This window comes from Caenorhabditis briggsae, assembly GCF_000004555.2.
Source record: "Caenorhabditis briggsae complete genome, chrIV, whole genome shotgun sequence".
In the NCBI taxonomy this organism is placed as follows: Eukaryota; Metazoa; Nematoda; class Chromadorea; order Rhabditida; family Rhabditidae; genus Caenorhabditis; species Caenorhabditis briggsae.
In genome coordinates, this window is record NC_013487.2 from 5,662,564 (window position 1) to 5,678,484 (window position 15,921).

At 35.6% G+C, this 15,921-nt stretch overlaps 3 protein-coding genes across 3 annotated transcripts in view; 1 reads left to right on the forward strand and 2 right to left on the reverse strand.

Annotated features, from left to right (window-relative positions):
- CBG19985 overlaps positions 1-973 on the forward strand; it is a gene marked incomplete at both ends in the record, with an annotated part of 2,691 nt that extends 1,718 nt beyond the window's left edge. The window contains 2 exon segments of the mRNA XM_002633872.1: positions 630-764; positions 770-973. Coding sequence (XP_002633918.1) covers positions 630-764; positions 770-973 — 339 coding nt within the window.
- An 890-nt stretch (positions 974-1,863) lies between these two features.
- CBG19984 lies at positions 1,864-2,856 on the reverse strand (the record flags this gene model as incomplete). The annotated part of the gene is made up of 5 exons (XM_045235302.1): positions 1,864-2,088; positions 2,132-2,455; positions 2,500-2,634; positions 2,683-2,722; positions 2,789-2,856. 5 exons carry the CDS (start codon positions 2,854-2,856, stop codon positions 1,864-1,866), a joined length of 792 nt encoding a protein of 263 aa, XP_045096927.1.
- Positions 2,857-3,531: 675 nt separating this feature from the next.
- Positions 3,532-3,852, reverse strand: CBG26416 (the record flags this gene model as incomplete). The annotated part of the gene is made up of 1 exon (XM_045235303.1): positions 3,532-3,852. One exon carries the CDS (start codon positions 3,850-3,852, stop codon positions 3,532-3,534), a length of 321 nt encoding a protein of 106 aa, XP_045100287.1.
- Between the last annotated feature and the right edge of the window lie 12,069 nt (positions 3,853-15,921).

Consider the following 15,921-nt stretch of genomic DNA (forward strand, 5'->3'; position numbering starts at 1 on the left):
TTCATGTCCGGCAGGTAAAAAACGTAAAAAACCACTGTCGGCGACTTGAAAAAAAAGGCTGTCAGGTGCCGTGGCCTATGTTTCTCACTGAAAATCCTCGTCCCCCCGGCGGCACCTTTTTTTGAATTTTCTTCCTTTTCAACGCCGTTTTTCGGGAATTTCGGATTTTCTTTGAATTTTTTCGCAATAATATTTGAAAAATAGATAAATTTTAACACATTTTAATGCAATAAAAATTTTTGGTCGGAGCCCCCCTTTAAAGTGGGATTCTAGGCCACTAGCTCGGTGCACAGATTTTTGTCTAATATAACAAAGTAGGGTTTGTTGGATGAGACTGAACCGTTTGAAACCCACCTAGTTCTAAAACTTTCAGAAATTGCATAAAAATCAGAGTCTTAGCACTATCCAGAAGTTTATCTCGTTTGAATGATTTTCACAAAAAAAACTGTCAAATACAAAATCCAAGCTGTCTTTTTATTTAGTTTGAAAATCTTCAATTAACACAATATGTGATGCTAGATGTCTGGTGGAAAATATATGCAGATTCTAGTTTGGTAGAAATAAACTATGTGAAATGGCAATTTCGATTATCCTTTTTTCCTTGATTTCCTGAAAAATTTCGTTTTCAGAATCCCCAATTCCTCTATGACTCGATGCCAAAAGCCGCACTGAATCAATTCACCAGAAGTGCAGCCGTCGAACTCATCCGTCACGGTATTCGTGTCAACTCCGTCAGCCCTGGATTTGTCAACACTGGATTCTTTGTCAGATGATGGATTTCATGTCATCCCGCAAGGAATGCATCCCATATGGAGCTGTCGCTCAACCAGACCAAATCGTCCAAGTCATCGCATTCCTTGCTGATCGCAAAATGTCATCTTATATCATTGGACAATCAATTGTGGTTGATGGTGGATCTTCATTGATAATGGGAATGGAAGCACATGATATGCAAGAATTAATGGGACTTTGATGTACTATCATTGATGTACTATTGGGATTGATTTTAGTGTGCAAAACTTGATACGTTATTGAATCAGTAATAAAATTTCAAATTCACCCGACGGGTTTAGATGATAACTGCAGATTTTTTGACATATTTGGTGTGAAAACTCTGGATTTTCAAATTGTAATCATGAGAAACTTCTCAAACTATCTTGCAATTTGAACCAGAAAATCTGAATTTCGAGAGGCTCCGCTATTATCAAAAATGGGATCAGCTGGTATGGGAAGTTTTTCTACTCCACGAAATTCTAGGACTTTAGGAAAAGCGTAAGACTTAATGACAACAGAAGCTGAAATTCATTACATGCACGTGTTACTAAAGCTTTAAAAAATTATCCAATTGAAAATAATTATGGAACAGCAAACATTCGTTTGAAAGACTGAGATGAGAGTGAGTTAGAAGCTGCCATGTGATTTTTCTGATTTCAAAGGATTTATCTCTCTAAAATTTTTGTTCAGGTTACCATAGTGATGGCTGTTTCAATATGTGTACATTAGGATGTGGTTGCAGTTACCCTTTGATTATTCGATCTGACACACTAGTCATGAGAACGTTCAATCAACCGAATTCTATATTTTAAATTTTATGAACTGAAACCTTGTGTGAATATTGAGAAGTTTCCGTATATAAATTGGAATTCATAGAGGAGATTAACTCTCTGCTCTCTTTGCTGTAATTATAAGGGGGGGCATGTATAAGTACAGTATTATAGAACTTCTGCTTCTATTTTTAACCTACCTCTGAAAGTGTGATTATATTTTCCGATCACTTTTTTGAGCGTTCGCAGCAAAACAGATAATAATAAATCCCTCCAAACAAAATACATTCATTAAATCAAATAATGAAATCAGTTCGTTTCAAATATCCCGATCATCTTCTCCCAACTTGTCTGCCTTGTCCTTTCCCTTTTCCTCATCCTTGATTCTTCTCTTCGCCGTGAGCTTTGGTTTGAACTTGCTAAACGAGACGAAGCAATTACTCCAGTTATCATTCAACTTCTGATAAGCCTCCATACATTCCCTCATCGATTTTAAATGTTGGGATTGGATTGCAGTTAGGCCCGGTTGGATCATACTTTTCAGCTGGAATAGGATTCTAGAAGCTTAGAAACTATGCATTGCTAACCAATCTCTGTAACTCTGTGAATCGATTCATGACTTTATCCATTTGCTGAATTTGCTCAGGATCCGTCGGACGACTCTTCTGAAGTGCTTCCAATTCCGGCCCCAGCGAAGCGAATTCCGCTTTTTTCGCTTCAAAATCATTCGTATAAAAATCATGAATCACTTGCATCTTCGTCTTCATTTCATCGTAATACTGATTTTCAGCAGCAATTGCCTTTTCGAAATGAGGACGGATCTCGCGATCGAAATCACCAAAATAGTCAACACCCTCCTTGGTTTCGGTGTCCTTTTCTTTGTTTTCATTGAAGAAATCCGGTTTACTTGTCTGAAAATTTATAGGTGCCAATTTTTTACTACTGTATTCCTTACAATTGAATACATTGAGGTGAGTTGCTGGGATAAGGCGTTGCATCGAAGATCTGCACGAGGACGGCTCAAATTCCAATCCCGCTCATCCAATCCAACGCAACCCAGAAAATGTTTGTATGGCTCTCTGAACTGGATCTGAAATTAAAGTTTAATTGTTCCTTTTTACTTCATAAGATTTCATACTCGATACTTTTGATACCCATCGCTCTCTTTAACGTAGTCGCTGACAATTTGAGAGGGGAGGCTGAAATTATTTTTTTTTAATTTATGTGACGGAGGGGAGACTCACATATCATCTCTGATAGTTTTCATTGTACTTTTATTATTGTTTTTATGGACAGGCTTATGGGAACTCATTTTTTAGGAGATTGAATTTAGGATATGTGGATAATCGTTTTTGAATGGAAAAACAGTGAAAACACGTCAGATAGGTCAAATTGCAGGGGAAACGGTTTTTCTGGTCAAAATTGAGGTACGATAATGAGACATAACGGCAAAACTTTAAAAGAATTTTTGCTGCTTCATGTTTCTGACAAAATTTGTGAAAATTTGAATTCGAAGGTTAATGAGGGATATACGGAATCGGCAGAGTAAATCAATGAACCCACAGCTGACCGAAATCATGTGTTTGCGCGGCAAAAATCCCAGACATTTTGTTGGCACACAATTGCACAAATTTGTTCGGTTTTGTTCGATTCAAAGAGTAACAGATAAATCTGAAAAGTTAGCACCCCTTGCATATTTTTATTCCCTGATAATGGAGCAAAAAACTGTCACCCTGCATTCCCTCAAACTACCCTTCCGAGAAATAAAACTCCATAACTCAAAACCACCAGAATGTGTTCTCAACTTGTCCCTAGACCTTCGAAAATTCACACTATTTGATAATTGACATTGAACAGAGAGATGGACAAAGTCAATGGGATCACCGAATCGCGAAATTTGTTATGAACTTTTGAATCAATGAACAAACACATTTATTATACAAACAAAAAAATCCAATCGGGTCAGTATAATCATTCCTACGCCATATTAAAACTGCTCGGAGGGCTTAACATACCTGACTTTCTTTGCAGTGATTTGAGTGAAGTTCTCCCAGATCTTCTCCCAGATTGTGACCTTGTAAAGTGCACGTTGCCCAATAGCTTTCAGTGGAGAGTTGGCTGCTGTGATCTGTTTGGCTTGAATTGGTCCTTTCTTGGCACATGTGGATTCTCCAACTAAGAACTCAAGAATGGTATTGGTTCCAGCAACCACTTGGACTTGAGCTTTCAGGACATGAAGAAATGGAAATGGTGGAACTCTTTTTTTTACCAAAGCTAACCCTGAGTGGAACCAAATAATCTCCTCCATTGTTTTGTTCGTTGATTTCTGGAAATGATTTTCATGCTGCACCCTGTAATTACTCTCACTCATACTTGTCACTGGCCCTACCTGCTCGACCCGGCCCGTCCCTGTCGGCCCGGATCAGGTTCTGAAATGTCAAAATTCTGAAATTTTGCAACTTTTTCGAAGTTTTCATTAAATTTTCGGAAAAATATTGAAGTTTCACATTTTTGTAAGGGTAGATTATCCCGACCGGTCCGGGCCGGGCCGGGTCACCGGGTCGGCCCGGAATTTGACAAGTATGCTCTCACTGAATTTCTAGACATCTATACCACAACTTACAGTATACTCTTCCTATCAGATAATCCACCAAGAAGCGGTCCAGCGGTAACAGCGAATACCGAAGCAACAATAAGAAAAACAGATTTCATTTTTCAATATTCTCACTACTGGATTGTCAGTCAACGGTCGCTTTTTATACCGTCGAGAGAGTCAGAGTGCACATTGATAAAGACCGAAGAAAGACCAAAAAATTGAGAGAAAAAGAGGAAGATCAATTGATCAGAGAATTTATTGCTTTAAAAGTGTGATGTCATGTTCAGAAGTTGTCGGGATGTTGGTTCGTTGATCTTTCTGTTTTCTGCTGAAGACAAAACTAGCAGTTGGAGGAACAGACAATTGTTCTTGTAAGGTTGAACTTTAAGATCGTTTCATCGAAATCTCTGAGCATTCTAGAATGCCGATCTTCTTGGAGCATACATGACAACGTCACATACTCCTTTCGCCCTGCTATCAATCCATAAAAAAGATTTCTGTAAATTATTTTCAGTGATTTTCAATTTGTTTTTCAGTTTCGCGACATTTTTAGAAATCGAATAAAAAATTCAGGTTATTATCATCTCAGCAAGAATGCAACCGAAAATCATAAATTTTCACTTTCATTGAAGTTATAAAGAACCATGTAGAAAAAATCAGTTTGATTCAGAAAGATAGGGGTTTGGAAAAAACTGTGTTGAAATTATGATCAAGTGAGAAGTTAAACTTTGGGATCAATTATTAGAAGTGCCGCGTCCCGACCGCCTGCGCTACGCGGTTACAAGCTTCGGCTGCGACCGATAAATTTTTTGAAAGTAGTACGGTAGCCACAGGAAAAAGAGAAAAATGAAATCACCGATCACTGTACACCGTCACGCAAAAATGCATATTCCCGCATAAAAAAACTCTCAAAAGTCTTCAAAGTTTGGCCGAATTTGTTCTGTATTAAAAAATGTTTTCTCAGGGATAAAAAAGAATCATCAACATCCACATAACCATTCGAGGGTTGTAGAAGGCATGAAACATTGAATAATGTTTTTAGATTTCTCTGATTCTCTCAATCCACACTTTGTATACTTTTCCCGATATAAAGCATTTCTCGAAAAATTAAATTTGCCAAGAAGACAAAGGAAGTCCTTCTCTCTCTCTCTTTCCCATTTTTTTCCATGAAAATGCGGGACATTGAACCAATCAATCAAGCCGCACGAGATTCAATTCGTTTTTCTCGGCATGTTCGTGTCAAAAACAAATACCCCATTTTTCTGTTTTCTGCTCTTTTTGTGTTCCTTCGGATTTTATTCATATGCTCTTTCTCTCTATCTCATGGTCCTTCCCACTATTTCAAATATGCAATACACTTTCTATTTCTCTCTCTTTTCAATTAGTTTCTCCATCCATTCCCCTCTATCCATTCTCTTATTTTTTGTTTCTTTTCATGGCTCGAGCTCCGAGAGCTCATAAAAATGAGCACAAAAAAAGAAAGTTTCGGAGAGCTCATCGAGCCCTGGTCCCATCTCATCAACGACTCCCCGGGGAGATTCGAAATGGCAACAAAAACCGAACATTCGCTCTTTTTCTCTTCTTTTCGATTTCATCGTTTTGACGAGTTGAAGCAGCAGTTTGTGTCATTTTTAAGTGTCGGTTTTTTTTCCGTTTCTCAAAACATTTGCCACCAGAAAAAATGAGGAGGAGAAGAAGAGAGTCAAGAACAGAACATTCGAAAATAGCATTCGATCTCTTGGAGATTTTTGCAGTTTCTTCCAATCTACTTATTATCCTTTGTGGAGCATTAAACAACATAAGCTACGCGTGAAACAGTTACCGTAAAATAAGTCAAGTTTGAGCCAATTTTTATTGGTTTCTATGAAAGATATTGAAAGTGTGTTAATGATAGTGTTTGTGATTTTATGATAAACATATTGTAAGTTGAAAACTTTATCCTACCTTTTGAGTGGAGCCAAGATGAATTGGCTCAAATTTAAAAGTTAGGAGCTTTTCTTATATTTTTCTTTTAAAAGTTAGGAGCTTTTCTTATACTTACTCCTATGAATTTTGGCTTAATTGTAGGCGAAATGCGCAAGTTACAGGCAAGATGGCAAAAGCAGGGCCGCCTTTCTCCCTGTAAACTTAATGATCGAAAAATCAAGAAAATTTCAACCACATTTTAATGTACACATAGTTAAACAGGCATTATTATGAAAACCAGAACCAAAAGTTCGGAAAGATAAATCGTTTGAAAATGTAAAAGTTACAGTACCGGCCAAGATATACAGAAATGTATTTTTCAGTTGATTTTCGGTCATTTTCAGGAGTCTGTAGATTGGCTGTCAAGTTCCCGATCACTTTGCAGACATTGGAGGGTGTTAAACAAGCCTAGGTTGGAAATTTTGCATTCACAGATTTTTTTGGAAATTCTTTTTCAGTCAATTGCCGATTTCCCAAAGACACCTCGGTTTTGTACTGAAAACCTGAAAAGAAGATGTCTTTTAGAAATCGACGAATAGCGGAAAAACTAGGAAGGTACAAAAAATTCAGTGAATTTAAAGTTTCCAATCTAGGTTGTTTTACACCTTCCAAAACTTTCAAAGTGGTCAGAAATTTGACAGTCGACAACTAGATTCCGAAAAATAGTCAAAGTGGTCAAACTGATCTTTAGTCCTAATTCACGACTTGAACATTCTCGAATTTTGTTTACTGTTTCAGTAGTTTTACCAGATCTCAGTTTAACCAGATCTCAATGAACACATACTGAAACAGTCATCATCGTTGAACTCTGAATCAACATATTGGAAAGGGAAATCGTTTGAAAAAAAAATTACATGACAGCTCTTGTTCAAGGCATTTTTTCTAACAAGTGTTTGCTGTTTCATTGTTATCTTTTAATGGATGATTTTGATATCTACGGTATTCGTGACGTTTTATTTCCTTTAAAAAAAGTTAATTTTCCGGTCAGAAAATCACCTTTCTTCTAAAACCCCAAAACTCCAAAAATAAACCACTCCACCCAAAAATGCCTTCCCTCAACATTCCCAACTGAAACACAAATATCCCCATAAATCCTCTCTTCTCTCCCTTCCACATTTTCCTCTTCTCCGTTCACGCCTTTTTCTTCCACTTCTTCTCCTCTTTCCTACTACAAATGTTGCAAAACATTCTGCTTCCTCCAAAATGTGTCCTCTCATTCATATCCCATGAGTAGGCACCGCAATGAAAGGGGGCGGGGCGACCAAATTTTTCTCCCCTTTTCAGAAATCCATCTTTGAAGGCTTGTACCGGGCGTTAGAAACCCATTATTTTTTTGGTGAGAACTTGTCCCTATGTAATCGACTACGCTGAATCCAATGAAATTATCAGTTCTTCGATAACTTTATTATTTTGATTCGAAAACTTCGAAAAATAGAAGTGGGACTGACAAAGTGGACTAAAAGTGTTGGATGGAAGTTCGCGCCATTAGATTTTTTAATGGATTCTGATAGTTTATGAACTGGGGGATTGGATTTTGAAATAAAATCAAAATTCTAACGACGCCCTTGTTCCACAATTTTCAGCCAAAGTTCCAGCTAAAATAAATAAAAAATTTCAGCGATGACCCCAATTTTTTTTTGCATATTATGGTAAAACTAAGTCTTGTGTATACTTCTGCCAATTTTTAGAAAGATTGGATACATCTAAGTAGTTTTGATACTCATCCGAAAATTCCAAACTTTCAAAATTTTCAGTTTTTGGAAGTTTTGAAGGTGACACAGGTGAGCGCCACCGATTTTCTTTTCACCATAAGATTCTACGCAAAATTTGCCACTAAGAGCAATTATAATTAAAAAATTCTATCGACGCCCTTAATGTGTTATACGTCTGTTTCCTTATCATTCACAGATCAATTTCTTTAAAACATAGGAAGAAAGCAACACCGGAAGAAGGCAGCAGGCAGCGAAGAGTCGCACATTCATATTTTCCCTCTAAAGCTACCACCGCGAGTGCAGCCGTGGCCGACTGGATAGTGGGTGCGCGCGCCGATCTGACGCAGGCGGAGGTTCGGGTCTCTCTCGCGTCTAATAGCTTTTTCTTTAATTTCCTTCACGAATTTTCCGCGCCGCAGTATTGCAAGCTTCTAAACACCGCCCACTTTTCTGCGCACCGCAAAAAAATGAGGAGAAAGTCAGTACATTGAGGTCTGATACAAAATGGTGTGTAACTCGGGATTGAATGAAGATTTTTCGCTGAAATTTTGGGAATGGACTTCTGTAAAGTAGGAGAAGACAATCCAACAATAAAAACTGGGTAAAATCTATTTTGAAAATTTTGTTGTGGTGCCTACCCATGAGTCACAAATCGTTGCGCTTTTTCATACTCACTCTGCATTCATTTAATCTGCTTATTTGTTGACAAATCTTTGTAGTGTGAAATATTCTGAAACTTGAGTTGCTTATCTGATGATGCGAGATTTTTTTTACATTCAGATCAGCTGATGTGATTAGAGTCTTATCAACTTTCATATAATTGTAGTCAAGTTCTAGTTCAGATCGCTGTTCCAAAGATTACTGTTACAAAAACTTCATTTTTTCTAACAAAAGCAAAAATGTCACTCTAGTCTTCGCTAAAAGATCCGTACCAAATTTTGAACTATTTCCCGGAAAATCCCTCATTTACTAATCCTTTACCATCTTTTCTAGTTGATCCCTTACCCTTTTTTCATTCAAATAAGCACATCATAATTTTTCATTATCCTCACCTCCTCCTTTTTCGCCTCCTAATCCCAAAACATACACCCTTTTATGTCTTCATTCTTCCAATCGGTACCCTCTTCATTCTAATTAACCCAATTTTCTTGCCAATGTCCCCAAATTTCCGTTTTTGATGACGCAACCGTTTTTCTTCACGGCCAAGCAGGTGGCAGATGGTCGGCGGGGATGAGATGGTCCCATTCGGGAAGACCTCTTTTTGAGATTAGCATCTTTAAAAGATAATATAAAGAAAGCGAAGGTACAATGTTATGGTTATGGTCCCCGTTGGCATCATGGGAATGTGATAGTTATCTCTGAAGGAGGTTGTTCAATAAGTTACTCTTTCAAATGGGTCATTTAACGAGTTTGCGATTTCCGTGGGTATTCCGACGTCGTTCTTTATTAGTAGTAAGCCAAATATTTTCAAAAGTGAAGCCAAAATGTTCGGTTTCAAGCATTTTATAACTTTTCAAACACACTGAATTAGATACTCTTCTAACTATAAGTACCGCGTTTGTAGCTTAAATCAGACTTTTCAGTGCAAGAGCTACTGTGTCTGAAGTTACCGTCAGACCAATTTGTAGACGACAAATCCAAAAGCCGTTTGGCGTGGTATCTATGTTGCTGAATTTAAAATTGGAATTTTTTATTTTTCTCATATCGGACAGCACATATGAAGTTGTTGTGCTTATTTGAATAATATAAAGCTATAATATACACTTTAGATAACAAAATAAGATACCGTAGTTTCTGCAACCACCGTCACGGAAAATAGCAGATGAAAGTTTGAAGTGCTTTTTCGTTCAAAGTTTTCGAGGAAGAAAATTACAAAGAAAAATGTTTCATGCAAAATGTTCTGTTTCAAAACTTTCATATTATTGAAAAACTTTACAAAGGGCGTTGATTTTTTTGAGTCTACTCATATGAGATTTTTCTGTTGAGCTCATTTTAAATTTTTCAACCAAAAATGAATTTTTTGAAAATATTCGCTGTTGCAAATTTTCGATGTATTTGCGAATTTTTTTTACAAAAGCCAATGCGACAATGGAATACAAAATTCGAAAAACAAATTTTCTTGAACTTTGCTTTCGAAACATTCCTGCCAAAAAATGAAAATCCGTATAAAACGATTTCAAGAACTCCAAATCTCCAAAGCTCCTCCTCCATCCCAACTCTTTTCTTTTCTTATTCCATCAATTTCTCGTCATTCACGCCACTCGGAAGTGTAACTTCTTCCGGTCGGGACCGCTTCTCCCTCCTTCTTTTTCTTCTCCAAAGTCGTCGTCGTCGTCAACCACACAAAATGTTCGAATACATTTCGAAAATTGAATCTTTCTTGACTAGTATGGGGGTTAATCGAATTCGTGCCATATTCCACATCGTAAATTAGGTATTAGAAAATGTTGCAAAATAGAGAGAGGAGGAAATTGGAGAAGAAGAAGAGGAGGGGTAAGTGTTAGAGAAGGGCAGTAGTGTATAAGAATAGTAATAGTTAGATTCAAATTTTCATTCAATTTCGAATTAAAAGTATAGAGGACTTATGAGGCAGAAATTGCGATTGGAAGAAGTTTTACTTTTTCCAAAAATTGAGCTATTCTGAGACTTTGTTTTGAGATCCTGGAACTATTCTGTAAATCAATCAACTTACTGCTTTTCAATATTTTTGGCAATTTCACAAATTTCCCGTTTCATCCGGTTTATTCTAAAATTGTACCGTTTTTAAGTTACTGGTGAATACTTATTCCTAATTTTCATATCTTCGAAATTTCGGTTTCGTCCGTTCTGATCCGACCATAGCAATATCTGCTCATTAGTGGATGTTTTACTCAAAATTTCAAAATCCGGTTTGAGATTCAGCGCGACCCAAACCGCGACATGCTAGTTTTGTTTTACTAAAATTTTCCAAATTCTCGAAGATGAATATTCCGACTTTTTTCTGTTTCATCTTCTTCATTTGTGTTACGTCCTTAGGATCCGGCATTCTGGCCGGCTCAAGGAATACGAATAGTAGTTATAGAATACAGATTTATTCAGGTACTAAAGATGTACGAGAATAGAGGAGGAAAAGTAGAGAAGGCTGGGAGAGACTAGGACAGACCGAGAATGGTTGTCAGCCCCAAAGAAAGAGGGGTTCTGACCAATTTTTTATGTTTAATCTCCTTCATTTGTACAGGTCTCGCCCCTTCAAATCTCAATTGATTTCCTGCAATAACACCAAAAAAAAGAACACATCTTATTTTTCAAAAAGTTCACTTTTCCCCAAATCAAATACCCATCAGTTTGATGGTCTCCCATCGCCCGTCTACCTGGCACCGTCACTCACTCATTTCAAAATTTAATGACTTCCAAAATGAGCCCTTTCCATTTTGAAAATGAAAGAGACACACACTTTTGTAACCATAGGAGACATCCGGAGGGAGAAACACCCAAGAAGTAAGGGGAATAATAGAAAATTATAATGAGCCTTTTCTCTTTTCTTTGAAGAGTGTTCGCTTGCTTTTGAGAGCATATTTTCTCTTCAATGAGCTTATAACAACTTCCTTCTCTTTCAATATATTCTTGTTGTGGCGGCTTACTATTAGTACAACTGATTGAAGTAGCCCGATTTCAAAGGTTAAATGTAGTTTATGATGAGCGTGTATTGTAGAATAGAGTTTCCGAACATTTTGATATCAAGATAAAACAGAAAAAATATCAAATAAAATAAATAATGCCTGAAAAGTGTGTACAAAATGGTCTCATATTTAAGTAGTGGAGTTTTCCCGCCAAAACTGATATCTCTCTTTTACCATGAAAGTTGGGAGTCATCGTTGTAGAGCAGATCGGAACAAGGCGTGTTAGATGAATCTCATTTTTCAAGTAGACAAAGAGTTTGTCTGGAAATCTCTAACAGTAAATAATTTTTTCTCATTCGTTTCCATCGTTTATTGAAAATCACTTCAAGAACATTGATATTTCGTTTCCTTGGCTTAAAAAAATGAAACTAACTTTTTTCTTATTTTTCAGTTTTAAAAAAACTTTATATTTTATGTTGTTGCCTCTTCGAAAAGTTTCAAAGTCAGTGTAGTTTCGAAAACTTTATAACTTTTACCTAGACACTAGTTTCTTTCTAGACACTAGTTTCTTTGAATAACCTAAGCCAGAAGAAATATAAAATTATAGACATCATCTTGAAATTGTCCAACTTCCCTCAATTACAAAGTTATCTGTTTCGTTTTTACCATGTTCAAAGAATCACTTCCAGGAAACCGTTTACAAGACTAATTCAGACTGCTTCCTTATTCACTATCATTTTACTTAACTTTCAGTTTCGAAATCTTTGTATTTCTTGTTTTTAGCTTTACTAAAAGTATTAAAGTCATTACCGTTTCAAAAACTTCCTAAAAAAGTTTCTCTATTTCAGACACTAGTTCGTTTGTTAGTCCATCAAGAAAAAAAAATCAAAAGACTTTCATTTTTGAATTTTCAAGCTCTCAATTTAAAAATTCGTTTGTAATGCAAACTTTTTATTATTTCTCAAGAAATCACTTCGAGATTTTTATTGACTCGTATCCCTGAACGATAAATATGAAACTGACTTTTTTCAGTTTCAAAACCTTCTTATTTCATGCTTTCCCATTTTTTTTTTAATTGAAGCTTCATTACTGTTTTTAAAACTTCATAGCGTCCGTTTCTCTATTCCAGACACTAGTTCGTTTGCATAGTCTAGGCTAGAAAAAATATATAATTCCAGACATTCTTTTGAAATTTTCGAGGTTCCTCCCCTATGTATATTTTCAACTTTTTTGGAATCCTTGATTTTTTCTGAGGAACGAAATACGAAATATGGCCCTCTAGTCTTTTACACTTGTTTTTGCTCTCCAAAGTCAAATTTCATAATTCCCATATGTTTTTCACTGTTTCTGAAACTTTCTAATGTGATTTGTGAGCCTAAGACTTTGCTATTCTGTTTTTGATTGATCTAATTATAAAGTAAATCTAGGAAGGGTTTCTTCTTGAAAATGCTTATATTTATTTCATTTTTTGAAATCCAATTTTTTGATCCCCAAATTTTTTCACTTTTTCAAAAAATCCCATTTTCAAATAGTAACAGTTCAAATAGCCACATTGTTTCTTGCATCTTGAAACATCAGTTTTCCAAACTTTCGTGTTCTCAGAATAGAGCTGGGCTTCAAAGTTTCCAAAACATTTTCACATTACAGAAGAATTCTCGTTATTATTTTTTTTTATTGTTTAAAAAACTACAAAAATGGTTTTCTGCAGAACTTTTTCGCTTTGTACACAAATTTCACAGATTCTCCTACTTTCCAAAGAAATAAGACCACCCCGTGCGCCAAGTTTGAAGAAATTCGAAACAATTAAAAACCGGAGAGAAAGGAAGTTTTGGAGAGAATGAAAAACGAATAAATATATGCATACGTACATGAAAAGAGAGACTCATTTTGTATATTGATCTAGGTAGTCAAGAAAATACAAAAAGCAGAAATTAAGAAGGAGGGGGATTCAGTGAACCGGAAACTATTGGAATTAAGGAGTAGGAGGATGGAGAAGCATAACGATTACATAACATATGCAGATGTTTTTCTTGGAGAAGGATTTTCGAAAACTCTTGATTAAGAATATTAGAGAATTAGAGGTTTAGGTTCAATAGGAAAGTTGCTCAAACTTCCCGCTTTTTATAATTTCCTGTTTCAAGATCATCGATTGAGTTTGGTGAGGGCTTTATTCAAATGATCTGTTTTTAACTTCCATTTCTTAATATCGAATCAATTAAAAGAAAATTCATGTTTTTTCTGTTAAATCAAAGGTTTCTGTTTCACATCTGACATATGAAACTTCTAACTAAACCCTTTGTAGTTCTTGTCACTTGATCATTTGACTAAACTGTTTCATTTTTAACGGGATAAAATGCAGCAAACACTCTAATAGAATAACCCGTTCCTCTCCCTTAATTTTTACTTTGAGCCAAGTTGTCTCATTTTCTGGGAAAGTTATTAAAAAGTGGTCAACTGATAAATTATTTCTTATATCATGATAAAAATTTTGTCAGTTGATCGCTTTTTGATTCCTTTTGCAGGGAACGAGATATTTGAGCTGACACTTGACAGTGTATGGGCGTTCTATTACATGTTTTACAGTATATATGTTTTATGTTTCTGTTTTTTTAAATCTGATGTTTCGAATCTGTCACATTAGACCTCTAACAAATTTCATTGTGGTTCTTGCTACAAACATTTACTATTACCGTATACAAATGTGCAATGTCTTTCAAGATTTTTTAAGCGGAGCAATTTGAAACAGAAACCAATTTTCAACAGAAATGAGCAATTTTTAGGGGTACCTAGGATACCCATTTTTAAAACTACAGTATCCAAATTTTCCGCTCATCTAGAAATTTCTTGAATTTTCAGTTTAATATTATTTTCCTATAGAAATTCAGGAACAATTTATTATTGTTTTTTCAAGGTAATAATTAATTCTTGGAAAATATAGTTTTGATGCTTCTTGCAATTTTTTTAAATGTCCAGAAATTGTTAAGATTTCAGTTTTATGAAATTTCTAATTTTTACAAAAATTCCAGCACAAATTCGATAAATTTGACACTTTGGTGTATGTCTGTGGTTTTTTGATATTTTTTCCTGTTTCAAATGTTCGATTTTAACATCCACTTTTTTTCAATTTCAATCGTTGACTAGTTGTAGACATCTCAAAATATTCGTGTTTCCCTTTTGTGTTCGCAAATTAATTTCCATAACGCATTGTTCCTGTGTATCCTACTCATCACCAATTCCATAGACCTTATACCTTCTGTCTATCCTCTGTCTCTCTTCATCAACTGTGATGGTCCCCTCCCAAATAATATGTACATGTGTCTCTCGTCCACTTCTACCAAATACCCTTCAAGGCATTATACCGGCTCATCGAGCCCTGAACACCACCTGCCATCTCTACACTACTTTAGGTGAGGTATCCATAATTGGCAACCTCAGAAGGGGGACAAAACGGCAACTAAGCTCTTTCTACTGATATATTAAAAGAGTCCCCGAAGGCTTACTTCACACCTGTCTATTATTTTTTGGAGACGAAAAAAGGAAAATTTTTATATGTGTCTTTTTTTTCTTGGAAGACGATTTTGCTAGATTTCAAAAATTCCCGTTTCACGATCTTCTCATAGCCTAAATGACTTTCTCAATCAATAATAGAAAATTCGCCGAGAAATTAAAAAAAATCACATTTCATTAAATGTTCTGAAAGTAACTGTTCCGAAATCTTCTGATAACCTTACCATATTTTTTCTGTGCGTGCCATAGAATACATTTTTTCCAGAATTTTCAAGTTAAAGCTCATAACTCCGTAAAAAATGAATTTACACGAAAAACTACTATGTTCTCAGCTTTTTTATAGCCTGTTTTTTTATAGCCAGCTGATCATACTTCTGATACTTTTGCAAGCATTTAAATTTCCAACCATGCAGAGTCGTTAAGCCCAAACTTTGTTCAAAACCTTCTATTTTTAACTTCACCTGTTCCAAAAACAGCTGATTTGTTAGAAATCGAAAGTAGTTACAGTACGATGAAGGAAGTTTCAAAATTTTTCTGTTGCAAAATTACCACAAATTTTAGTTTTTCAAGGCAAATTTTATTGGGTACGAACAGTTCATCCCAAATCTGGCCATCCAAAAAGCTTCGTTAAATTGCAATCTTCTAAAAATGTTCGAGTTAGAGACATTACTTGGCGAAACTGCAATTTTTCTAAATATTTCGATTTCAATTGACTGATTAAATATTTTAAACCTACAAATTCGTTTAAAACAGTTTGAAGGAATAGAAAACCTTCATTTTTAAAAAAGTTCCAGTACTTTGAGTTACCGTAAAACCTCTAATAGAACGACACCCGGATCTCCACTTTGAGCCTATATATCTCACTTCTTTTGAAAGATATCAAAAAGTGGTTAACTAGTAAAATGTTTATCAGGATATCAGCAACATTTTACTAGTCAGCCACTTTTTGATATCTTTCACACAAAAATGAGATATAGAGGGTCCAAGAGGAGACTGGG